We start from the raw sequence: 26,507 nt of genomic DNA on the forward strand, positions 1-26,507 counted from the left end.
TGCTACCCGTTTTCCTTATAGGAAAACAGGATGCGTTTCAAAAACAAAATTAAACGTATCAGTTTCATTTTTTAAGAGCAGGCAGTGGACCCTTGGACCACTGCCTGCTCTTAAAAATCGTTTTTGAAACCATTCACAAAGGGGAAGGGGTCCCCTGGGGACGCCTACTTGTTTGCGACTGGGTTACTAACGACTTGAAGTAGGAGGTAAAATGCGAACGTTTCGCAACCACAGTTTGGTTGCAAAACATCTGTGCATGACGATGCAAGTTGATGTTAGAAAGGATCGCCCTTAACACGCCTCTTCCTAATTCAAAATTGATAACCCACTTTGCAATTCTGTAATAGGTTACGAATCGCAAAATAGGGTTCTTTACATACAAAATGGCATTTTTCCGGTCACAAATGGCCCGATTCTGTGAATACAGCCGGATGGGACAACAAAAAAGCTATGTACAGGTGGCCCTAAGTCTTGGTTGCTGTTAAGATGGCCGATTGATAAACCCTTCTGTGTAGTTTGCATCATGTTCATCAGAGATCTCAGTCATCCATCTTATTTGTGGCACTTTTTTCTGTTCTACCAATTCAAGACTGTCTTATTCTTTCACCTGTTTTTTAAGTCATGGAGGGCCCAATATAACCAACGAAGATGCTCCCTCAGTTCCATTGTTATGCACCTCCATTTCATTGTAGACGCAGTTACCAGTCTTGGACTTTTAATCTACAAATTATTGCTTTCAGGGTGTTTTAGTCTAAGGGATAACCTTGCAGGATACCCAACCCTTGCTTTTTGGCAGCGACTTAATTACAAATAACTTATATCTCAGAGACATGAAGTTTCACATACCAATGCATTGAACGCTTCTCAACACTGTTCAGAGAAGACATGACTATTATCTGTGTTAGCAGTAGATCTCATGAGAGTTTTCTTGCATTAAATACTGTTTGATAGGAGAGGTTATATTACAGAACGTTAGCTAGCAGGTTTGAAAGCAGTTAGGCGCTAAACAGTCTGCGATTTATATGGACTATGGTGTTATGCATAGATCCACTTGCAGGAAATACAATTCTTAGGAATGGTCGGGCCATTTGTCTGTGCCTTTCCACCAGAACCTGAAGCTGAAGGTATTCCATAAGATAAACAACGGAATACATGCACATTTTTAACAAACAAAAAAGTAAACGACCATACCCTATTCAACCACACTATCCTAAAAATATTCCTCTTTTTCTTTAATTATTGCTCACCTCCTTGAGTCGGTTGTAAACAACCAAAAAATGCAATGAAAGGTGATAGGGAGAGGCAGCAGTAGTCAATGTAAACACTGCCGTAAAGTTAATTTAAAGAGTCCAAAGGTTCTGCAAAGAAAAATCCAAATCTATGAAAGTTTTTTCTTTATTTCGCATCACAATTCTTCACAGTACAATATGATAATAGCCAATGCATTTTGCTCTTCTGAGCTAAAAAGCATGGAACTTCTTGTAGACTCTTGTTGCTGGCACAGCAAACCCACCAATCACACTTATGGCAAAACACACGTAATGTTTATGTGACATGGCTGATATGTTACACCTACAAGTACGACTGTGACCAGAACCTGGACCATCACTGTATATGACCTTGCGGCTACACTTTGCCATACAATGATTTCAACCTTGAAGAAGCTCTTTTTGTTGTGGGAGCAAAATACGTTGGCTCTTATCATATTGTACTGTTAAGAATTTTTCAATATGAAGTAAAGAACAGTCCTTCATGGACTCATGCATTTTGATATTCTTTACAGGGCCTTTGTACTTTTTGAATTGCCCGGTAGTCTACACAGTTAGTTCCAGGGTCGCACAAATTCAGAACAAGAGGCATTGTTTTATTTTCTTTGCTCGCCGAGATGACTCTTCAGATTCAGTCTAATTAAAACACTGTCCTACACCTTTAACACACTTTGATTAGCCTGCTGTTTTATTATTTAAACCGCAACCATTCTGAACTCTGTGAGATGTTCACATATGCCCAAAGTCATCATGGGGCACTGCTAAGATGCAGGCCTACTGCCCCCAACCTTCAACCTGAAAAAAAGATAGCTGTACCCTCAGAGGTGCATCTATGGATGCAGTAATCATGATTTCCTAACATACACTATTAAGGTATTCCAAAACACTGTGTAGATTGGGATCACTGACATAATATCGAGGGACATAATATCGACTACCAAAAATATCAGAAAAAAAATATCGACAGACAGAATATCGACTTTGTATCTGCAAACAGGTAAGTACAAAAATATCGAGTAAAAAACATCGTTTACAAAAATATAGTTTGTAAAAATATCGACTTTATGAAAAACAATGTTAAATTAAATTAATATTCAAAATTATTTACTAAAATATACTTAAAAATAGTTAAATTACCTTATAATAATTAAATAATTAATTAAAGGTATAAAAAACATATATATATAGTAACATAATATAAATAAAAAAATATCCAATATTATTACCGTAGGATAGCGGAAGTGTAAAATTACTATTCCCACTCCAGAGAGTGCAACAGTAGATATGGCATTGGATAGCCTAGAGGTAAAAATTACTATTCCCACTCCAGAGAGTGCAACAGTAGGGAAAGTGTTGGGTAGCGTAGGGGTAAAAATTACTATTCCCACTCCAGAGAGTGCAACAGTAGGGAAAGGGTTGGATAGCATAGGGGTAAAAATTACTATTCCCACTCCAGAGAGTGCAACAGTAGGGAAAGCGTTGGATAGCGTAGGGTTAAAAATTACTATTCCCACTCCAGTGAGTGCAACAGTAGGGAAAGTAGATACTTCACATATTATTTAAAATATATATATATATATATATATATATATATATATATATATATATATATATATATATATATATATATTACCTACTGGCGGTCGCCAGTAGGTATATATAGTTAGGATTTTTTTGAATAGGGATTTTTGAAAATTCTATGTTGAATAACTTTGGCGTTGACGGACGGAATTTGCTGAAATTTTCAGGAAAATGGCACATTTTGTTTCTGAGCGTCCCCTGGAAGTTTGGGGGGGTTTCATCAAGCGGGGGCCGAGAAAAAAGGGGGGTCCCAAAACGTGTTTTTAACATTGAGTTTTCCATAGGGCGGTTGGACTCACTTTTAGCTCGAACGGCTGAATGGATTTCCACAAAACTTGGCAAAATTGTAGGGACTGGTAGCCCGATGTGTCTTTGCTATGTCTCAAGATATATGCTCCAGTGGTTTTTACGAAAATTAACTTTGAAAAATATATATTGGGCTACATTGGGCTATATATATGTTAGAGCCCAAATGTAGCCCAATGTAGCCCAAAGATGGCCACCAGAGACAAAAAAAACAAATGTAGCCCAAATATCAGCCAGATGTAGCCCAACTATAGCCCAGTGACAGAATGTCCCAGAGTGTTCTAAAGAACAACTAGAGCGCTAACAGTCTTACTTATGACAAAAGTATGGCACACCTGAAGTCATCTTGATTGGAATAAAGTGTTAACACTTAAAACATTTAATTTGCAAAGGAACAAAATGAGGGGTTTCATTTTGCCATAGAAATGTTATATATTACCTACTGGCGGTCGCCAGTAGGTATATATAGTTAGGATTTTTTGAATAGGGATTTCTGAAATTTCTATGTTGAATAACTTTGGCGTTGATGGACGGAATTGGCTGAAATTTTCAGGAAAATGGCACATTTTGTTTCTGAGCGTCCCCTGAAAGTTTGGGGGGGGGGTTCGTCAAGCGGGGGCCGAGAAAAAAGGGGGGTCCCAAAACGTGTTTTTAACATTGAGTTTTCCATAGGGCGGTTGGACTCACTTTTAGCTCGAACGGCTGAATGGATTTCCACAAAACTTGGCAAAATTGTAGGGACTGGTAGCCCAATGTGCCTTTGCTATGTCTCAAGATATGTGCTCCAGTGGATTTTGAGAAATGAATGTTAAAAAAATATATATATTTGTGACAGCGTCCCGGTTAGCGCCCCGGTTCGCGTACCAGACGCGTAACGGAACTTCGCGAGGAGAAGCGGATTGGCTCTCCGGTGACTCTCAACATTCTAAACAGTCCGGAGCGGCCGCCATCTTGTCTCTCGGTAGGATCGAGAGACAAGAGGTGGAAAGAAACGAAGGGGGAAATGAATGAAAGGGGCAAGGTAGACCCCTCCTGACACCCTAGGATTGATGTGGGGGCTATTAAAGGGCCCCGCGGGGCAAAAAAATTAAATACATTTTTTTTCGATTTTTCGCGGTGGAAGCGCTACCCGGTACGCGAACCGGGTAGCTCACAGGTAGCGTAACGGGAGTCCACCATCTTGTGTTTCGGACGAATTTAGTCACAAGATGGAGGATAAACAATGTTGGGAATGGGTATAAGGGGGCACGGGAGACATATCCTGACCCCCTAGGTTTTCTGAGGGTGGCTGAGGAGGCCCATATATGTAAAAAAAACCCATTTTTTTCCAAATTTTCGCACGGTTAGCGCCCGGTCCGCGCACCGGGTAGCGTTCCGGAAAGCGTAACAAGGGGAAAACCAAGGGAAATAGTAAAATAATATTTTAGAGTGCTTTGAGGTAGGGTAGCTCTGAATAGAGCTGTTGTGTTGTGTGGGTGATGTAAGTACCAACATGTAGGTACCAATGAAGAGTCTAAAATTCAATGTACACCGTCTCCTCTGTAGATATTTTGTATGTTCTAATATGGGTTATTTAAATGTAAATGTGTGGAAAAGCACTTCATGCTTTAAAGCAATTGTATTTTTGAACTGATTGTTCTTTCCTCTTAGTCCTCCTCTTTGTTTTTTTTCCCCCACACTCTTCTTCAGCATGATAGTTGATAAATTCGTTCCCTCAAAAAATGTATATACATAAAAAAATTATATTAAATACATATAAATATATTTTTTCTTTAAAAGAAGAATACATTTTACAGCTTTTGATATTTGCTATTAAAAAACCATTGAAATTCACTAAAAAAAACATAGGTTATAGACCATATATAGTTAGGAATTAGCATTTACAAAACCTTGAAAATTCACTGAAAAAACCATAGGTTATAGATCATATATAGTTAGGAATTAGCATTTACAAAACCTTATTTTACTCACACAAAACCATTGAAATTCGCATATATAGTTAGTTGCACTAACTATATATCGCGCACCCGCAATCCACTGCTGATCATGTCACATATTACATCATTCATGACATGGTCAGTGACATCACTGATGACATCACTGATGACATCTCAAATGATATCACTGATGACATCACTGATGACAACATCCAGTGACTGTATGTTTCTGTAAAGTTAAAATATGTCTTACATATTGAAGAATGAGTGGATGTATAAGTGTCTGGATGAAGGCTTTAGTAGGTGCATGACTGACTGTATGAGTGAGTGATTAAATGTGTCTCACTGAGTGCATGGGTTAGTGACTAAACTGTCTTAATTTGTGCATCATTATGTCTGTTGTTCTGTAAACTGCTGCATGTGTTGATCAGTAGCTATATGAGTAACTATATGGGTTATTGATTGGTTGCCCAAGTATTTGTATGGGAGACTGAGTGTGTGTGTGGGTGGCTGGGAGGTGTATGACTCTGTGCATAGATGTGTGAACAGTTGATTCACTAGATGTATGGGTTCAAAAGTGCATGTGGAAACAGCTGTATGGGCGGTTGACTGTGTGCATGAGTGTATTGGTGAGTGAATGGATATCTCAGTGCTACATGTCAAAGTAAGTACATATGTAAAACACAGTACATGTGAGAGTTGACATATATAAATAACTGTGCATAAGAGCCAGTGAATGTGTGAGTGGCTGTATGGATCATTGTGAACTTGTATCAGGGATTGTATAAGAGAGTAAATATGTGTTAGTATATGTTTGAATAAGTAAGGTGTGTATAACTGTATAGTTGGGGAAATGGAGGTGTGATTGATTCTTTGCATGACTGACTAGGTGTGTGAGTAACTCCATGGATGAGTGACAGTCTGTGAGTGTCTGTTTACACTGAGTGTATCTAAGGTTATATTAGAGTCTGAAGAGGTTCATCGTATTATCACATGAATGATATCATCAGTGATGTGATCAGTGATGTCATTTGAGATGTCATCAGTGATGTCATCAGTGATGTCATTTGAGATGTCATCAGTGATGTCATCAGTGATGTCACTGACCATGTCATGAATGATGTAATATGTGACATGATCAGCAGTGGATTGCGGATGCGCGACATATAGTTAGTGCAACTAACTATATATGCGAATTTCAATGGTTTTGTGTGAGTAAAATAAGGTTTTGTAAATGCTAATTCCTAACTATATATGGTCTATAACCTATGGTTTTTTCAGTGAATATATATATATTTATATATATATATATATATATATATATATATATTAACATCTATACAAAAATTAATTAAAAGTAATTACCAATTTAATATAATATAATAATTAATTAATTACAAATACTAATTTAATTTAATCATTACAATTAGTTATCTTTTAATACTAATTAATTACAAATTAACAATTAACTAATTAGTAATTAAAAAGTTACTTAACAATTAAAATCTAATAAATACACCCAAAAAATTAACATATTTCACTAATTAGGATTAAATTACTTCTCACCCTATTCCCCTATGAACCCACAACCCGCTACAGAAATTAGATTAGTTAAATTAACATAATTATCAATTAATCAATTAACTAAAATTAATTGGCAATAAAAAATTTAATTAATTACCAAATAAAAATTATTTAACAATAATTATAAATAAATAACACTGCATAAATTAACATATTTAATTAATTATAATTAAATTACTTCCCACCCTACTACCCTATGAACCCACAACCCGCTACAGAAATTAGATTAGTTAAATTAACATAATTATCAATTAATCAATTAAATACAATTAATTGGCAATTAAAATTTAATTAATTACCAAATAAAAATTATTTAACATTTAATTATAAACAAATACCAATAAATACATTTACATATTTAATTCATTATAATTAAATTACTTCCCACCCTATTCCCCTATAAACCCACAACCCGCTACAGAATTAAATTACGCAAAATTTAAATAACAATAAATTCATTAATTAAATTACATTATAACATAAACACTTTTAACACATAAAATACACTATAAAAAATCGAGATTATTAAATGTTCAATATTTTTATTAACCTATATTATGTACTTCGATATTTTGACTATCTATATTTTAAAATTCAATATTACATTACTTATCTTCAAAACGATATTTTTGATGTCTATATTCTGTCCATTTGATATTCTGTCCAGCCTATATTTTGTACTCGATATTATGTCCATTCGATATTTTGTAGTCGATATTTTGTCTGTTTACCCTCTCTATAGCATAGAGGCTCACAATAGATAGGAGTGACATCAGTACTACTAGTAACACTTGTAATGTTATGTACAATTATCATGATTGAATTGTTTGTATTCTTCACTATTTTAATAATGCTTATTGTATTGCAATAATATGTCTCATCTTTCTTACAATCGCAGTTCATGTTTTATTTGCAAAGATTAGAGCTTTTCGATAAATGTTTTATAAATGCAAGATTGTATCTTTTCTTTGTAACACTTTGGGCATACGTGAGTGACAAACTTAAGGGTTCCATCTGTTTCGATGGTTTCCTTGGTTATCTGAGAGTCATGTTCTAGGTTACTGACAACATCCATAACTCTGGAGGCTTAACAGTTTGGATGCGGTACTTTGAGCTAGAAAGATAGACCAACATTTAATGATTATATTAGAAGACTCAGTCTCTGTACTATGAAGTTGTGTTGCTTTGAATACACGGTCCTACTAGATTAGTAGGAACCATAAAACAATATGCACTTTTTTAAGAAGGCCTAGGGAAAGTAACTAGAATTGGTTTTGCAAGCAATTGAAAATTATTTACTATATTGTCTTTACTAAAAGGGATATCACAAAATATATACCAAGGAAATGGCTAAGATGGTGCTCATCAGGCAAATGGGCAATCTTCAAGTCTCTGTCTGAACAGGGAACTGAAAGATGAAAGTGAAAAATTGCCTTTTTTGGTTGAAATCATGTCTCTGAAGAGGCTCAATGAATTACAGGTGTTATCCATAGAACAATTATTCTTGAAGTCCAGCGAGAATAATATTGTCATAAGAACTTTGTAAACAAAGCCTAAACGTTTGCTAGATTCCTCTTCTTTCCAACAGTAATCTACGCATTTGCCTATTTTTATCAATAACCCTCAAAATCCTGAAGAAAAGATTCTGCACAACCTAAATATAAGAGTTATGAGTTTTACATGTTTAATAATATGTTGTAAACGTCATTTTGGTGAGTTTTACATAGATTTTTAGGGAATTCTCAAATAATTCTAGGAGTAGTCTATGACTTTGAACATTTATAGATTTCTTTGAGTACTTATGCATAAATATTTGTGCAGACAGTATTTTAGCAGGTGTGCAGCTCCACATGTATAAATTGTAGGCAACATTTCATTTGAGCGTATAACTTTTTTTTCTTTTTCTTTACCACGGGGAAAACATTTTATTACCAAGAAGAAATCCCTTGCTGTACCATCCCAGTTCACACCAGAGGAAAACGCTCACCTTGTTCTTGCCAATAGGAAATTTGCATGCATTTTTAAACTAGAATCTATCTGCAAATTGTTGGTGAATGCCCATGATTGAGGTGTAATGTCTGTATTCTTGGTACCCCAGACCCCACTCTCCCTGCCTCCATGTGGCCACCTAGTTTGGGCCTTCCACCCACCCCAAAAACAGCATTAAGAGTCTCGGAGTCTGGCTCGACAGATCTCTGTCCTTTAGTACGCAAGCCACAAAACTCTCAGCAACATGTTTCGGCATCATGAGGATGCTAAGGAGAATCCTTCCTCTCCTCCCTTGGGAGGCCAGACAAGCAGCTGTCCAAGGTTTAATCCAATCACGCCTGGATTTTAATAATGCACTCTACCTTGGGGCCCCGGAATACACCCTGAGAAGGCTTCAGATAGCCCAGAACTGTGCAGCCCGCATCCTACTCAACATTCCCCGCAGACAGTCAGCTAGGGCTGGACTGATAACCCTCCACTGGCTACCAGTGCGCCAGAGAGTTATGTTCAAGGCCATGTGCATAGCTCATCAGGCCTTCTGGAACACTGGCCCCAGAATCACTCAAGACGTAATAATCCACTACACACCCAACAGAAGTCTGCGCTCTAATCAAACCTTTCTGGCAGATGCCCCAGAATAAAGAGGTCCAGATCCGTAGGCAGGTCGTTCTCACATAACGCGGCCAGGGCCTGGAACGCCCTGCCGTTGCATCTCAGAGCTAACCCTAACCTTCTAGCCTTCCGCAAACAGCTGAAAACCTTTTTATTTCACCCTATCTAATTAACTCCTTTTGCTCCCTCAGGGCCACAGCTTGGGCTACGGGATTCTTAGCGCTTGGACGCCTCCGGGCAGCAATTTGCGCTTTACAAATACACATCCAATCCAATCCAATCCTATTGGTGTATCGCATTTGCAAGTGTAAAAGACTTACATTCATGTTTCTGTAACTCAGGTATATGAGTTTACCATTAAATTTTCTTTAGAACTCCAAGTCGAAATTTAGTGCACATATACCTTTAAGAACCTGGCCCAAAAAGAGCATTTGTGTAATTTGTTGAAAAAACTGAAAATCAAAAGTGATCTTGTTGTGCTTGAACAGTCTCCGTAGAGCAAATCTATTTTAAGAGCAACAGTAGCTAAAAGGATTGTAAAATGTCTGAGGCTATACAATCAGGTAGGAGTATAGTCTGACTTTATTAGTAGTGAAACTGAGTACTCTATGCATAGCATACAGACCTGTCACACATTAACACTGTGAACAAAGAAAGCTACTCACATGTAACAATAGCTTTGCAGCTTTATATCCACTGTATAATGGCATAAAATATCTGCCCAACCTCCCCATGTGGTTAAAAGGTTAATGCAACAGGTATTATACTGCCGGCTCCGATTATTAAAAAATCTTACTGTAAAATATCAAGGTTTTATTTGCTGTGTCATAACATGCAGAAACATATTTTCAAACCTCACACTTTATATAACTGTTCTTGGCTTCTGCCCACCTCAATATACACACATAGGGCCCTATTCATAAAGGTAAACGGAGACGAAAGTCTAACTTTACAACTTTCGGTATTCACAAAGGGCATTCACAAGTAGTAAAGTTAGACTTTTGTCTCAGTTAAACTTAAGTTTTGGTCTTAAGTTTAACTGAGATCAAAACTTAGACAAAAGTCTAACTTTACTACTCGTAAATGCCCTTGTGAATATCGAAAGTCGTTAAGTTAGACTTTTGTCTCTGTTTACCTTTGTGAATCGGGCCCATAGTGCTTCCTTTAAAGAGTACATATGTCAAAACAAAAAAAAACTGAATCAAAGCGATACTACTTATTTTTATGATGCCATTTTTTTAACTTTACTTTTCTTTTTCAGCCTATTCCAGCTCTTGCAGTTTTGGGGGATACAGAAGAGCCCACTAGTTGTGGATTTAATCCAGGCGCACTGACCCACCACAGCTTGAAATGGAAAACAAATATGATCCCTCTGCATGACATGGAACATACAAAGTTTGATGAGCTCAGAGGAAAATCCTTCAAGTAAGTTTCCACTTCTACAAGTGAAATCAATATTTTAATGAATACTGTTTCCTAGGTGGATTTTTTATCTATTGAAATGTTGTCATATGGGTAATCTGCATATAGTTTCCACACCCATATGTACCTGTCTAGCGACTCAGAGGGGTGGCTGGCAATATATAAATTTAAATTTGATAACATTCAATGCATTTACCAGGATGCAAAGGGGCGAACAATGCTGGGACTGTGAGGCAGTGTGCTCCCAACCCCCATTCTGTTTATCATTCAATGCATGGTTATCTTTAAATGCTTCACTGGTGTAGATCTGATGTGAAGTTTGTGTGTTATTTGTTTAATACTAGTTTAATATAACATTCGGGGACTAAGAGGTATACATGTGCATTACATAGTAAGAATTATAGTGCCACAATTGAGCCCGATTCACAAAAGTAAACTGAGTCGAAAGTCTAACTTTTCGACTTTTGGTATTCTGAAAGGGCATTTATGAGTAGTGAAGTTATACTTTTGTCTCAGTTTAACTTAAGTTTTGGTCTTAAGTTGAACTGAGACTAAAACTTAAGTATGCAGGGTTCTTCATTCCTCTTCTTTGAGAGCAGTCTCTTCTGCCACCACCAAGCTTTCCAGCTCCCCCTTCCACCTACAATGAGGGGCACCCATAGGTGATCTCCAGTGCATTGCTATCCCTCTCCTAGCATGGACCAGGGGCAGGTTTAGGAACCTAGGGCTGGATGTACAAAATCAAGTGTTTTTTTTTTCTAATAGCAAATTTTTTCGATTCACTATTAGGAAATTTGCAAAATGCGATGCAAAACAGCGTGTTTGACACTGTTAGCGATTCACAGTGGGTCGCAAATGGATCTGCCTCATCAATATTCACGAGGCAGGTCGCAATTTGTGACTCATTGTGAATGGCTACAATCACAGGGATGGTGAGCTGCTGGGATCAGCAGACCACCATGGCAGCCCACCATGTCTGTGATTGCTTTTTAAACAAAGCAATATTTTTATTGTAATGCAGCCTGTTTTTCTTCAATGAAAACGGGATGCATTTCAAAAATAAAAATTAAAAACAATTTTTTAAGTTGTTTAAGAGTAGGCAGTGGTCCTTGGGAACACTGCCAGCCAGTGGTGGCTGGTGACCTTTGAAAAAGGTGAGGCGTAATACCTGACCCGTATTTCATAAACATACTCCAGAGTGGTGTGGCAGCAGTTATCCCTTGGTAATTTTTCTTCTTTAAAAAATGAGGCAAAATCATGCATTTACAAGTACAGTTACCATAGAAAAAGCAAAAAAAGTCCCAATAGCTTCTACAACCACACATGAACTAGGGGCCAGCACATATTAATGCTAACCCAGAATGGGGGATATTCTCTTTAGTAGAAGTCCTTAGTGCAAGAATAGTGATTTTAACTTTAGGCCTGCACATGTATGTGGTAGTCCTATCACTGTTCAGGCCATACTGCATGCATACTGATTGTCTGTCCCAGACCATATACTCTTTAGTGCCTGCTCTTAAAAGATTTTGGTTCCCACATTCAAAAAGGGGAAGGGGTACTTTGGGGACCCCCTCTTGTTTGGGAATAGGTTACCACCAATTTGAAATTGGTAGTAACTGCGCATGTTTTGAGACTGCATTCCCGGTCGCAAAACATTCATACATACCAGTGCTATTTGGTATTAGGAAGGGACGCCCTAAACTTGCCCCTTCCCAATACCGAATTTAAAAGCAAAATGTGATTCGGTAACAAGTTACTGATTTGCATTTTGCCTTTTGTACATGGCAAAAAGCATTTTACCGGTTGCAAATGGCCCAATGGGCTGTTTGTGACCGGTAAAATGCTTCATACAGCTGCTCCTTTATTGTCACTTTCTTTGTTCGTGGGATTGAGTATAAAGCTAATAAGCATATTTGCATCCTCAGGAGATTAGTTTGGCTAAAGTGTAGTGAGTGTAGCGAAATCTAGACCCTCATTTATGGGGATTTGGTGTAGTGAAGCGCAGCCAGTCACCTTGCTGCGCTGCCCTACGCCAACGTGAAAGGTCAGGAAACTTCCACCGTTTCAGCAGCCTAGTGCCAATGCAGGCTCCCTTGCACCATGGTGCAAGGGAGCCCGTGTTGTTGGCAGGATTGGGTTTGTGCAGGAAGGGGCACCTTCCTATAGAAAACCACTCCTGAGAGGTGTTTTCCTTTTTCTATGCTGGGCACATGGAAAGAGTAAAAAACGCGGCAAAATAAAGTTCTTTTTCCACATTAGGCCTCACCCCAGGAGGCATAAGGTTTTGGCGCATCCCCAGGCTATAAGGTTTTGTAAATCTGGTAAAGCATCAAATTCCCAAGGTGTTGCTTGGGAACATCCATGGGAACACCCATGGAACGCCTCCTGAGAGCAGAGTTAGGCAACGCAGTGATTTGCGCTGCCTTGCTTTTCTTCATATCTATGAGGGCTTTGAAAGCCATGCAAAGTGACTTTGTGTGGCCTCATAGATTTGATTTTGAGTTTGCGCTGCTGGAGCATCACAAAAAGTGATGCCCCGGCTGCGCAAGGAGGTCATAAATATTCCCCCTCGTGTTTCGAGAGGCTTTGTGTGTGTTCGAAAATTCCCAATCCTCGTCCCGCACCTCTGGACCCATCCCATCCTTCCATCTCTGCCTGAGTTGGTCATATGCTAGACTGAATTGTAAATCTAGGTAACTAAATTGCCACTGTCTCTAAATGTAAGGAGGACCTGAACTTGTTCATGTGTAGGTGGTTCCTTAATGCCTGTATTCCACAGTGCTTGAATTGGGCATATCACTGCTGCATACACCAGGAATTGTCTGGATGGCCCACCTTCATTGTTAGTGCCTCAAGGGTTCTCAGCCACCACTCCTCATAATAAGCAGGTCTGTGTTTTTCCATGCCAACAGACTGCATCATTAGGAAACTTGCTCTTGGTGTAGGGAGGTCAACCATCAGTATCACTGGTGCATATAAAGGGAAAAGGTGCATTCTCTGGATGAGTTTCCACCAGAAGCGCAAAGTCATGCCCAGCATTGTAAGCGATGCTTCCAGAGAAAGATGAGCCCCCATCATGAGAGCCACTAGGGACCCTTCTGGCCACCTCAGGCCATTGCTTCCCATTTCTTCTGTTTGGTGACCTGATATCTAATGAGCCAACCATTGTGGCTGGGCTACTATATCATATTACTCAAAATCTGGAACTCACTGAACAACCATCTGTGGTGCATTGTATAATTCGTGAAGAAGCCCAACATCTACATCCATCCCATATAGAGTGTGTACATAGACTGACTCAGGAGATCACAATGGTAACACAATTATCTTTGTAAGCACTATTCTCACCATCATAGGGAGCGTCAGTGTACCCCAAAATGCAACATTGCTATTCAAGGAGTGCAACTCCCCACTAAAATGACCCTTTGTTGTTTCTCTGTTACCTTCGTAGGTTTTGACTCCCAAGAGATACCCTGTGCTCTGACTACTGGTGGGATTGTTTGCAGGGTGTCAGAGACTGGTAAGATTCGTCTTCCAGTTCGTGCACAAACCAGTCACCTCACCTAACAGTTACAACATGTAAATTCTCCAAGCCACCCCGGTGCCTGCATCTCTCAGGAATAGGAGCATATTATCTGCATAAAGGGAGATAGAATAATTCCTTGTCATGCAGCAGGATACTCCTCCCTCTGCCTTCACTTCTGATGACATTTGTGAATGCCACCACAAACAGTAAGGGGGATCACAAGCATCCCTGACAGGTTCCTGTTTATATCTCAAAGGCATCCAAAATGTTTACCCTGCCTTGACTCTAGAGCACGCTCCAGTGTACAGGAGCACTATCCACTTGTCCCACCTGGTCCTAGGTTCATACAGTGCATTAATGCATGCACATATTGCATATAATGCAACTAAATAGTTTTGAAGGCTTTACAGACATCTGCAGAGAGCACCACAGCTTACGGGAAGCCCTCCCTCGGGGTCTCATCTAATATTCCAAAGAGACCTCTAGTATTTAAGGATGTTTCGCTGCAGGATACATTCATTTCAGTCTGCATGGATCAGCTGTCGCAGATGAGGTTGTAGACCACTTGCAATTATCTTACTAAGTATTTTATAGTCAAGGTTTAACATTGACAGCAGGTGGTAAGAAGATGTGCCTTCAGGGCGATTATGAGGCTTGGGGGGGAATCAATAAAGCCTCCCTACGAAATGGAGGCAGGTTACCGTCTTCCCAGGCCACCTTTTACATTTCCGCCAAGTGAGGGATTATAAGGGGTGTGTATGTTTGGTAGAATTCTGCAGAGAGGCTGACTGGACCAGATGTCTTCCCAGTTGTGAGTTCCTTGATGACCCCCCTTATTCCCTGCTCTGTAAATGGTTGTCCCAGCATCTTCAGACATCATTGGGAACTGTGGGCAGTGTTGCCCTATCTAGGAACTGTTCTATTGGATCCTTTGTGGTTTGACAACTTTCGCTTATAGCTCACTAGATTGATGCACAAACATTTCAGGGCTATCTATCTGGGAATGTTACAATACCCCCTAGAATCTCTGTGCACCCGTACCTCACCTGGGTGCCATTCTGGGTTTACCAACCAGCCTGAAAGCCTACCTGCTATGCATCCCTCCGTATGAAACCTAGCTATGTATTCCTTGTAAGAGAACAGGCCCAATCTTTCCACTACGTCTGCATGTTGGGATTGTGCCTCCAATAAATTGGTGCTCTGGGAGGGGTACACCAGCATGCACCTCTCCAGATCTCTAAGTGTGATGTAAAGTTTGGTGAGCTCCACCTCCAAAGTTTTACAGACTGGTGCTTGTTTACCCATGATATGCCTCTGATCACTACCTTGAATGCCTACTACACCATGTGTGCGTGTGCAGTATGGCCATTGTGTTGGAAGTATTCCCTGATTGAGTGTCTAAACACTGGGGGCATATTTATGAGCCCCTTTGCATTGCTCTTGCACCACGCAATGTGGTGCAGGAGCAATGCAACTTAATAATGAGCTTTTGGAAGCCATGCACAGCCATCTTCCATGGCCCTGAGTGGCTTCATAAATCTTGAGTAATGCAACGATGCACAAATCGCTGTGTTGCATCACTTTGCGCCAAGGAGGCGTTTCCATGTGTGTTGCTTGGGTGTTCCCATGCAACCTCCCTGGATTTTCTATGAATTCCAAGATTTACCAGAAGTGGTAGACCTGGGAATGTGCCAAAAACCTACACGTCCCCTGGTGAGGCCCTTTACCTGTGTGCTGCATTCTGCAGCACACATAGCAAGAGGAAAAAGTCTCAGGGCATCGTTTTTGTGCAGGAAGGTGCTCCTTCCTGCACAAAACAAACCTCCTTATAACGCAGGTACCCTTGCAACATGGCGCAAGGGTTCCTACATTAGTGCTAGGCAGCCAAAAGGATGCCAGATCAGGGGGAAGGGTAGGAATGCACCGTATTGACTTAAATACAGCACATTCCTGTCCTTTCCCTGTCACACAGTGCAGCAAGGTGACTTGCTGCGCTACACTGCATTACTTGACCGTAAATATGGCCCGGGGTCTTGGAACAAGCCAGTGCTTAGTTTCCAAGTAGAAATTGGGGGCTGTCTCTTCCCCATCTAAGTGCCAGTAATAGTGGGTTATGGTCTGAAAATCTGTGGGTTAAGTATTCCATATGAGTGACCATTCCCTCCACCTGGGGAGATAGCGACAGCTTATACAGGTGGATATGAAGGTCATGGACCGTGGAGTAGTATGAGTATTCCCTCTCCAAACCATTTCGCTTTTTCCAAGGGTCAGGAATATTCCAGTTCTGTGCTTACTCCCAGAAACATGCTGCCCTGTGAACGGGGAAATCCTTCAATGAGGGTGGGAGGGTGGATCGACCCAGCACAGCATCTGTCACAAAGTTGAAGTCCCCTCCCAATATATTGGCAATCATGTCAGCGTCTGTCAACTGTGGTGCCAGGCAGTCTAGGAAGTGCCTCTGATTCACATTGGGTACATATAGGCTATCCAGTGCAAATGGGGCCCCATCAAGCACCCTGTGAATGATGGTGTATCTACCCTCTTTGTCCATCACCTGTGAGGTGTACTCAAAATGGACCCCTTATGAGATCCATATCGATGTTTGACTATGTACTTGGAGTAGGACCTGTCCCTCCATCATATCTGCAGTTTAGGGACCTTGTTCCCCACCAAGTGTGACTCCTGTAGGAGAGCAAAGTTGGCACCTCTGAGCTTTACATACAAGTATACTTGGTGCCTTTTGGTGGCGGAATGTATACACCGGGCGCTCTGTTTGAGAATGGTATAACTAGCGGTCATAGGAACCATTTATTAGCAAATTGATACTCCAGGAATCTGTGCATCAATTCCATTTGTGAAGTGCCCCAGGCTCCACGGAATGGACATCTTTGTGTATGTATAGTTTCTCATGCTGTAGTGGTTGGGAGGAGCTATGCCTGATAGGCTCAGTCACACAATCCCCAACTCCCACTCCCAAGAGTATCTTGGCAATGGCCACGTACCCAAAAACTCTAAATGTCACAAATATAGCATTGATGCTGCTCCATTGGAATAAACACTCCGAGGAGCACTCAGAATGGATGGTACTCCATGCAGAAGCACTTGCAGCAATCCCCATGCACACTCCATCTCCCTTCTACATCCAGCCATTCATGGCTCCTTCAATCCCACCCCCGGCCCCAAGTACCTTCAGGCCCCAAGTACCTTTAGGCAGTCAATAACCTACAGTGGACAATAGATCTGTGGGTTCAGGCGCTGGCCTCAGGTGATGAGTCAGATACCTGACTTTTCAGTTTCAAGCATTGCAGGCTGTCAGGTTCGCTTGTTGCAGTGATAGCTGCCACATTTCCCTTGTCTACCTGTTATTTGGAGGGGCAACCTCCAGCAAATCTCTTCTTGCAGTGCCACCTGCTGCTTTGCGAATGGGGGGATGAAGTCCTTTGTTCCCACCTGCCCATCTTGATGTCTTTCAATCCAGTCCAATACATCTACAGGATTATTGAAGAACAGCGAGCAATCTTACATGATAGGTTTATGTCTTTCTGGCAATAGGAGCATGCAGTGGATTCCTTGAGCACCCTGTTAGCTTCTAGAAATGAGGCTTGTCAACCTTGAACAGCTAGAGTGTAGTCAGGTAATATAAACACCAGCCTTTTCTCGACTTGCAAGAGGCCCAGTAAGTGAAATTTTTTAAGCAGGGGTTCCCTGGCCCTATAATTGAGTAGTCTGGCCTCTACTGGCCATGACGCAGTCCCCAGCAGTGGTGGCTTTGCTGGCACTCTGTGCACTTTCCAAGAACTAGGAGAGGCCTGGCGGAATCACTGTGTCAGGGATCCAGTGTTCGAGGTAAGCTACCATGTCTTGCCTTCTACCCCTCATAGACACCACCACATGCACATTTTTGTCTCCTGTGGCCTCAGCATTCTCCGCTCTCTTGTCCAGCAATGCAACCTTACCATTGAGGGCAGACACCTGCGCTTTCAGGTCATCCTCCAGCAGTTGTACAGAGTTTAAGGTGGTCTCATTTTATTTCCCATTGTTTGACAATTTGCTGTGGTCGTCGCAGAGAATATTCAAGTCAATCGGCACTTGGTCTGTGATGGCTTCCAGTTTGCAGTCTAATTTGTCTAGGACTGCCCATGGTCCTGTCCGCTGTCATTGCCATGTTGCGCTTCCCCTAGGGAGGGCAAAGTAGTGTCTGGGCACGAATGGGAGCCACCGATGTTCCTTCATTGATTTAATAAGGCCCATTAGTGTATAGTTACAGGTTCCCCAGACTATAAGCTCCTCCCAGGCAGGAGCCACCCTGCACCAGTCTCAAGCATGTACAGTGAATGAAATATAGCCCCTATTCACAAGTTCAATATGAGGGGAGAGACAAGCTGGGAGGGGAGAGAGTACACCCCCACCACCCCAGGGATTAGACCCCTATGCGGTTCTTGTCAGCGAATGTCCATATAGCCTTCTGGATAGAACAGGTCCACCGCTGTTCTGTAAAGTCTGTCACTGTTCAGGAAAATATCCCTGGCAGGTCATAGCTCTGCCTGAGGTCCTCAGGTGATGGAGGCTTCTCCATACTTCTGCAGATATTTCTCCAGGTCCACTCAGATCAAGGCAATTCTTGGTCTCTCCCCTTCCCAGCGGCAGTCTTTTACCAATGTAGGTCTACAATACTCGGGCGGCCGACAGGGCGCAGTCACTCACCCTCTCTTCCGGCCCAGCAGGTAACTCTCCGACATCCAGGGGGGCCCAGCATTCTCCAGGGGACCTGGTGACTGCAAATCAAGCTACCCTGGGCAGCTTCCATTAGCCTCGGGCCGCCACTCTCTGCTATCAGCCGTGGACGCCATCTTGAAGTGGCTATAAATCGGCCTGAGGATCATGGCTCACCCCTCTTTCTTCCCTGCCTCAGTTCAAGGAGAGACGTTATTCATCTCCTCTGGTTGTGAGAGCTGCCTGGCTAGATTCAGGGGTGGTTAATGGGTCCGATGGATCCAAGGTACAGGCTGCAGGAGCTCTCTAGTTAGCTGCTATCTTTGCACTCAGTGCAGCCATGTCTGCCATGAAATTGTAAGTTATAAAGGGGGGATAAACTGAGACAGCAGTGTACTCCCTGATGGACATAAAGTTGGTTCAAAGAGAGTCAAAAGAGACAGTGCGTTTACATACCATACTGCTGTGTAGCTTGACACAGTTCACAGTTAAATGGGAGACGAGTTGTATATCCTGAAGGGAATGTAATGGGAAGGAAATCATTTGTCCAAGAGAGATTCCGAAGAGGGATTATTTGCAGCTCTTTAACTATATGCGTATATGTATTATGTACTGTCGATCCCCAGTAGGTAGTTATAGTTAGGACCAAGTTTCCATAGGAAAAGCATTTGTTTGTTTTGCCTATAACTTTTGTGCTGTTTGACGAATATACATGAACTTTCAAAACTAGTTTGCCACCCACTTCAGCTACTGTCTGGAAAGTTTTGAGGCAATTCGTCAAAGTAAAGGGGGGGGCAAAAGGGGGCATCCCAAAATGCTTTTTGCCCATGCAATTTTTGTATTTATTTTTATAATCAATTTTTATTGATTTTAAAGCAAACAGTACTATACAGCCACATACGAGCACCTTAGTATTTCAACCAACTGCATGGTTTGTGTCATTCATATCCATCACAACATGACAGAGTGCACACACTTCTCCCTTTGAGCATTAGCAGTCTAAATTCACCCATCTTGATCCATCGGACCCAACCTTTTACCCCACACCCTGCCATACGTCTGTGGGTAGCCCCATGCAATAAATACCTGTTTATCTTGGAGCGCACACCAGTCCAGGCCTCTGTGTCACTGCAACATCGGCGGGGGAGTGGGCTGTTTCCTTTTGGTGCAATGTCCCTTTTCACCACTGTGACAGCTGTGCCCAAAAAAGCCTCCACTGCTCGTGATCCACCCACGCCCTCCAAAACCCCCAGGAGACAAACGACAGGCGTGGGGAGAACCTCCCATCCCAGCACCTCAGTAAGTTCTGCAGCTATAGTGTTCTAGTACTTGTCTATTACCGGGCATGCCCACACCATGTGGTAAAAGTCTGCGGGGCTTTGTGCACAATGGGGACAGTCCAGGCTTGATAAACGAACCACCTTGTACAGGCTGGCTGGAGTGAGATAAGTAAAGGAAAAAAGGGAGGTCTCCTTATTGATCCACTTCGGGTCAAGGAGAATAGGAGTGAAGAACTTAGCAAGTCCCCATATTCAACTCTTGAAAAGCCCTCTGGTATATTGCCCTATTAACTCAAAGTGCCAACTACTTAGAAAGGTATACAGTGTTAAACAAACAGGGAAAACAAGAAATTAAAAAACATTATTTGTTGTTTAAAAATTAAGCAATTTATTACAAATCAATAAAATGGATATTAAATAACAACAATACAGTGCCATACATTAAAAATTATGTGTTTTTAAAAATGTGCCGATACATATATAGAACAGTTAAAAAAATCACAGAGTTGTCAAAGTTGTCGACGCAGCGTTTCGGTGTATTGCGATATCACCTTCATCAGGAATCAGGACAAACAATTCTGCGAAAGTTAATTATCCCTCTCGTTTTTAATTGGAGGTTGTCTGTTCGTGGTATTTCAAAGGATAGAGGTTCAGGTTTAACAAATAATGTGTGGAATTCCTTTCTGTAAAATTCAGGAACTCAGTAGTGAGGATAAGGCCGGAGGGGGGGCCACCGATTTTTAGAGAATATCACCTTGAAACCGGGTTATGTGGCCCTTACAGCAGCGTGACTGGATTCTTTTAACTTCTACCAGCGCTGAATTTTCATTTGCAGAGTCTCTTTCAATTTGACCTGGTTGTTTTGAATCGGCTTCCCTGCACCCCTCACGGCTCCTCGCGGTCCGGATACAATCGCAATGTTCATTGCGATTGTATCCAGACCGCGAGTTCCTGAATCCAGACCGTGAGTTCCTGCGGCCAAATATGTTTTTTCTTTTACATTTTTCAGTGAGTTCGCAGTGGATGCGTGGATCCACAGCACATTTGTTTTATACATCAAGCGCAGTCTCCTGCACTAGGTTTTTTTTATGCCCACCCTGGGAGGACCAGATCCTGGTGGGATTTATACATATATTTATATCTCGATTTTTTTTTAGATGTGCAGTGAAAGTTGATGAAACTGTGATATTTCTGAATAATGTTTTTTAAACTGATTGAACATTTTATCTCATTGTGAATATATTGTATTGGTGTGTTTGCCTTGTGTACTTTTATGAACATTGCAGCCAAGTAAAGTATTTAACTGTCCGACCTACCTAAGTATAACTGCCTCCTATCTACATATATCCTAGTGGCGGTCGAAAGGTAGGTAGTTATAGTTAGGAGCTAATTCTATTGGAAAATCGTTGTTTGTTTTGCCAGTAACTACCTTCACAAACTTTTCAAAATTAGTACACCACTAACTTCAGCTGCTGTCTTGAAAGTTTCAGGATGATTCATCAAGCGGCGGCTGAGAAAAGGGGTGGGGGGCAAAAAACACGTTCTACTGATGCAATTTCCTACAGGGATTTTTTTTTTTTTTTTTTTTTTTAAACCTTTATTGCACTTTGCTTAGTACACAGCGGAACGCCTACAACCCTGCGGGCCGGCCGCTATCAAGGATCAGTGCATAGAGTGTTTCCAGTAAAACAAGTATCGAAGATATAGATATATTAAGGACATGACAAAACATACTGGAACAGTAAAAGTGCATGTTGAGCAAATATTCAATGCAGGAATTGAGGTTTTGGTGGAGTTTTTTCGTTTTTTGGAAAATAACAAACATAGAACATTAACAGGTAGGAATGGCCATTCGGTCTGGTATGAATCAGTGCAGTACAGATTGCAATCGTCCCTCGGGAATATGAAGATTCGGTGTCCCTGGTCAATACCTGCGTGCCTCCGTGTCCCAAGGTCCCCCCCCCTCCCCCTCACAGTTCCACAGTGCAGGTGCCCATAAGCCGCCTCCCGCCACAAGTAGGGCCACCATCTCACCCCTACATCCCGCCTAAGTTACCCTTCTTCACCCTCATCATCAGAATCATCCAGGTCTTCCTCCCGCAAGGGCTCGCAAATGTCCCCTCTATATTCGTTCCACTTCAGCCATATTTTATTCCATTTAACCGGGCAGGCTCGGTTAGAGTAGACAGCCCGTTCGGTCAACATCACACGATCCATGTTAAGGCACCACTGGGATTTAGTTGGGAGATCCGCTGCCCCCCAGCGTTGCGCTATGTCCCGCTTTGCCACCATTATCCCCGCCGTGACCCAAAGCTGCTCATAACGGGACAAGTCGGTGGGTTCCCAGATGCTCAGTAAGCACCGTCTTGGGTTAGGTAGTATAGAGTGATTAAGTGTCTGTGAGAGTGTGCGGTGTATTTGTTTCCAATATTCCTGGATCTTGGGGCAGTCCCATATGGTGTGGAAGAACATGCCCTCCTCCCCGCACCCTCGCAGACAATAGGGGTGTGGTGCTCTGTGTATGCGGTGCAGCATTGTCCGCGTATAATAAACCCTGTGCAGGATCTTAAATTGCACCAGTCGCATGCGTGCTGAGATGCCTACCTCTTTGGGGGACCCAAGTGCCTCGTTCCATTCGTGTTCGTCCATGACATCAATTTCCCCTTCCCATTTCTCTTTCAGGTGTGTCGTGGGTTCGGGGGTGTTATTAAGTAATTTGCGATAAGTGAGGGACGTCGCCCGTTCTATCATGCAGTCTGTGAGTAAGCGGTCCTCCAGGGGTGAGGATTCTGGTAGTGGCGTGTTGGCCGGGATGGCCGCAAGCAGGGCGTGGCGGATCTGAATGTACCTATATAGTTCCCTGTCGTTGAGCTCATAGAGTTCTTGGAGGCGGGCAAAGGGGACCACCTCATTCCTCTCCCACAGATCGCGCACCGTAGAGATACCTATTGTGTCCCATTGTGTGAACCCTTTGGTGTTCCTAAGGTTGCCCAGTGCGCGGGAGTCCCACAGTGGTGTCATCCTCGTGATCTTCCCTTTCCAGCCTAGAGCTGTCGTCGCCGCGTGCCATATTTGTACTGTTAATTTGGTGGGGCCTACCAAGGTCCGTACCTTGCGGTGATCGTACAGCGGACCCAATAGGCCCTCCGCGCCCAGCTGTACCCTGTCGGAATGGAATGCCGGCTCGGTGTGTGGTGCGTGGATCCATTGGTTAATGGGTTTGAGGTGGGCCGCCCAGTAGTATAGTTTTAGGTCCGGTAGCGCAATTCCTCCGCTATACCAGTCCCTGCGCAATTTGGGTTGTGCCACTCTTGCCGGGAGGGCGCCCCAAAGGAGGTTGGAGACCAGTGCTGCCACCTTCTGAAAAAATTTGGGAGGCACCGGGTATGGCGAATTCTCAAGGACATAGAGGAAGCGCGGTAGCGCCATCATCTTATAAAGGGCTGCCCGACCTAGGAGTGTCAGTGGCAGGCCCGACCAGAACTCGACATCCCGTTTGAGCCTATCCAAGGGCGGTTTCAGGTTTTTATCCATGAACTCCGACGCATCTTTAGTAACGTGTATGCCTAGGTATTTGAAGGACGACCCCGCCAGTCGTAGTGGACAAGTATCTTCTAGATTCGGAGCCGGACTTCGCAAAACGTACAATTCTGACTTGGACCAGTTCAGCGTGTAGCCGGAGATCCTGCCGTATGTGTCGCAGATGCGCAAGAGGGCCGGTATGCTCTCCTCAGGTTCTGTAAGATATATTAGCATGTCATCTGCGTATAGAGACAGGCGGTCTTCCCAACCCCCGGTCCCCGGTACACCTTTGAGGAGGGGAGAGGCCCGTATGAGAGTCGCCAGGGGCTCCAACGAGATAGCAAACAGTAGTGGTGACAGTGGGCACCCCTGTCGTGTGCCCCTTCCCAACGGGAAAGTGCGCGATATATGGCCATTTGCCACTACATGGGCCACCGGGGCCGTGTACAGCAATCTGACCCATGCCAGGAAGCGAGGTCCAAACCCCATCCGCTTCAACGTTTCGAAGAGGTACTCCCACTCCACCAGGTCAAATGCCATTTTGGCATCGAGCGCCAGTATAACCGCCGGTTCTGTGATAGTGTCAGATCGAGCCAGGACACCATGTAGCCGCCGCAGATTCTGAGCAGTGTCCCTGTGCGGCATAAACCCGGACTGATCCGGGTGTATAATCGAGGACAGATGGGGCAGGAGTCTTTGCGCCAGGAGTTTGGCCAGGATTTTCACCTCCGCGTTTAAGAGGGAAATAGGTCGATATGAGGAGCAATCCTCCGGCGGCTTGCCCGATTTTGGGATTGTCACAATAGTCGCCACACGCTGGTCTAGCGGAAGGGAGCCCCCCTCCAGACAATCCTTGAACATTCCCAACAAGTACGTGCTGAGGGTGTCTGGCATCGCCTGATACCATTCTACCGGTATTCCGTTCGGTCCCGAGGCCTTGCCCGGGTTCAATGCCGCAATGGCCATCCGAACCTCGTCGGTTGTAATGTCCGTTTCCAATTCGCTCGACGCCTCTGGTGACAGGGTCTGGACTGCAATCGGCGCCAGGAGTGCCCTGGCTTCCTCCGATGTAACCTGACGTGTTGGGGTGTATACTTGTTCGAAATGGGTCGCTAGCAACTCCGTTATATGTCTCGGGTCAGTGTGCGTCACCCCCTGCTCATCTATTAGGCTCTGGATCCCCCTGGAGCTGCCCTCCCGCTTGTCGAGCCACGCCAGCATCTTCCCTGCCTTGTCCCCTACTTCGTAGACCCTGTTCTGAGTGTCGGCGATGTGACCCTTAACTACCGTCCGTAAGTGGTCATTGTAGAGCTGTTGCTGGAGAGTAAGTGCGTGTAGGGTGGAGGGAGAAGGGTGGGATTCATGAGCCCCGGTCCGTTCCTGCAAGGCGATCTCCAGATCTGCCAGTTCTTGTGATTGCTGCCTCTTATGTCCGGTTATAGTGTTAATGGCTTGGCCCCGCAGAACCGTTTTGTAGGCCTCCCAGAGCGTCGCCTGTGAACTCACCGACTGTGAATTTTCGAGGAAGTAATGTTTTGTGGCTTGTTTAAGTGCCTTGCGAACCTGTGGGATCTTGAGATAAGATGCGTGCAAGGGGTAAATGCGCTTACGTGTTCTCGTCTGTAGAGAGAGCGTCAGTGTGAGCGGTGAGTGGTCTGAAATACCTCGGGGGTGAATCACTGAAGTGTCTACTTGGCTAAGGGCCTCCCCTAGTGATAGGAAGTAGTCTATGCGCGACAGGCTACCGTGCACCGCGGAATGAAAGGTGTATTGCTGCATGCCTGGGTGTAGGTGTCTCCAAATGTCGGTCAGGCCCATGGCCGTGGTGAAGCGCCGGAAATATGTTTCCCCCCAAGTCTGGTTTGGAGTGGGGTATTTATCCAGTTGTGGGTCTTGGACAGCATTGAAGTCTCCCCCCAGAATGATCGCACCCTCAGGGAGAGTTAGGAGGAATTCTCCTAGTCTCGGGAGGTGCACTGAGTGCAAGGCCGGTGGGACGTACACTGACACTAGATTGAGGAGTTTCCCCTCCCATCGTCCCTGCACGGCCGCGAAGCAGCCCTGGTCGTCAGTTTTGGTGGACAGGGGCAGGAATCGTGAGTTCTTCTGCACGAGGACGCCGGTTCCCCTGGAGCCGGACGTGAAGGCAGAGTGGGCCCACATTCTGTAACCGCGCCTATCTAAGGCCTTAGTAGCTCCCCCCATCAGGTGTGTTTCTTGTAGTAGGGCCACAGTAGGCCGCAGGCGCTTAATAGCAGTTAAAACCAATCCCCGCTTTACCTTATCACCCAGGCCCCTCACATTCCAGGACAGCAAGGTCAATGGTGGGCACTGTGCTTCTGTGGGGTTCAGTCTCCCTGTCTGTACAGTATCACTAGCCATCGGGGAGTATGGGACAGATGCTGTAGCGCCCCAGAGATGGGACTGATCTGTTGGCTGCGCCGCCGCGCGGCAAGGTGGTCAGAGTCCTCATGGGGGCATAGTGTCACAGTTCGTTCTCAGCAGTGTCCCCCGAATTCCATAAGCCCTGAAACAATGTCCTCGACCCCTTGTATCCATTCCTAACAAAAACCATTCAAAACAATCCCCCCTCCCTGCCCCCCTGCTTAACGGACCTTCAACTGCCCGCCACCTCAACTGAGCAGAGTGCAATACCCTTCCCAAAAACACAGTACTTGCTTGTAAGGGGGAGAGCGCCTCCCCGGGTTGGCGGCTCCCCTGTAGGCTCTCGGGGTTGCCATGCCAGAGTCATCGTGCAGCTGTGAAA

At 43.5% G+C, this 26,507-nt stretch overlaps 1 protein-coding gene across 2 annotated transcripts in view; it reads left to right on the plus strand.

Annotated features, from left to right (window-relative positions):
* The window catches only part of CFAP92 (cilia and flagella associated protein 92 (putative)), a 219,372-nt gene that overhangs the window by 186,798 nt on the left and 6,067 nt on the right, over positions 1 to 26,507 (plus strand). For both annotated transcript variants that reach the window (XM_086938984.1, XM_086938985.1), the window contains exon 17: positions 10,539 to 10,702. In XM_086938984.1, coding sequence (XP_086795110.1) covers positions 10,539 to 10,702 — 164 coding nt within the window. The remainder of the gene's footprint in view (positions 1 to 10,538; positions 10,703 to 26,507) is intronic.

The sequence above is a fragment of the Lissotriton vulgaris genome, chromosome 9 (assembly GCF_964263255.1).
Source record: "Lissotriton vulgaris chromosome 9, aLisVul1.2, whole genome shotgun sequence".
Classification (NCBI taxonomy): domain Eukaryota; kingdom Metazoa; phylum Chordata; class Amphibia; order Caudata; family Salamandridae; genus Lissotriton; species Lissotriton vulgaris.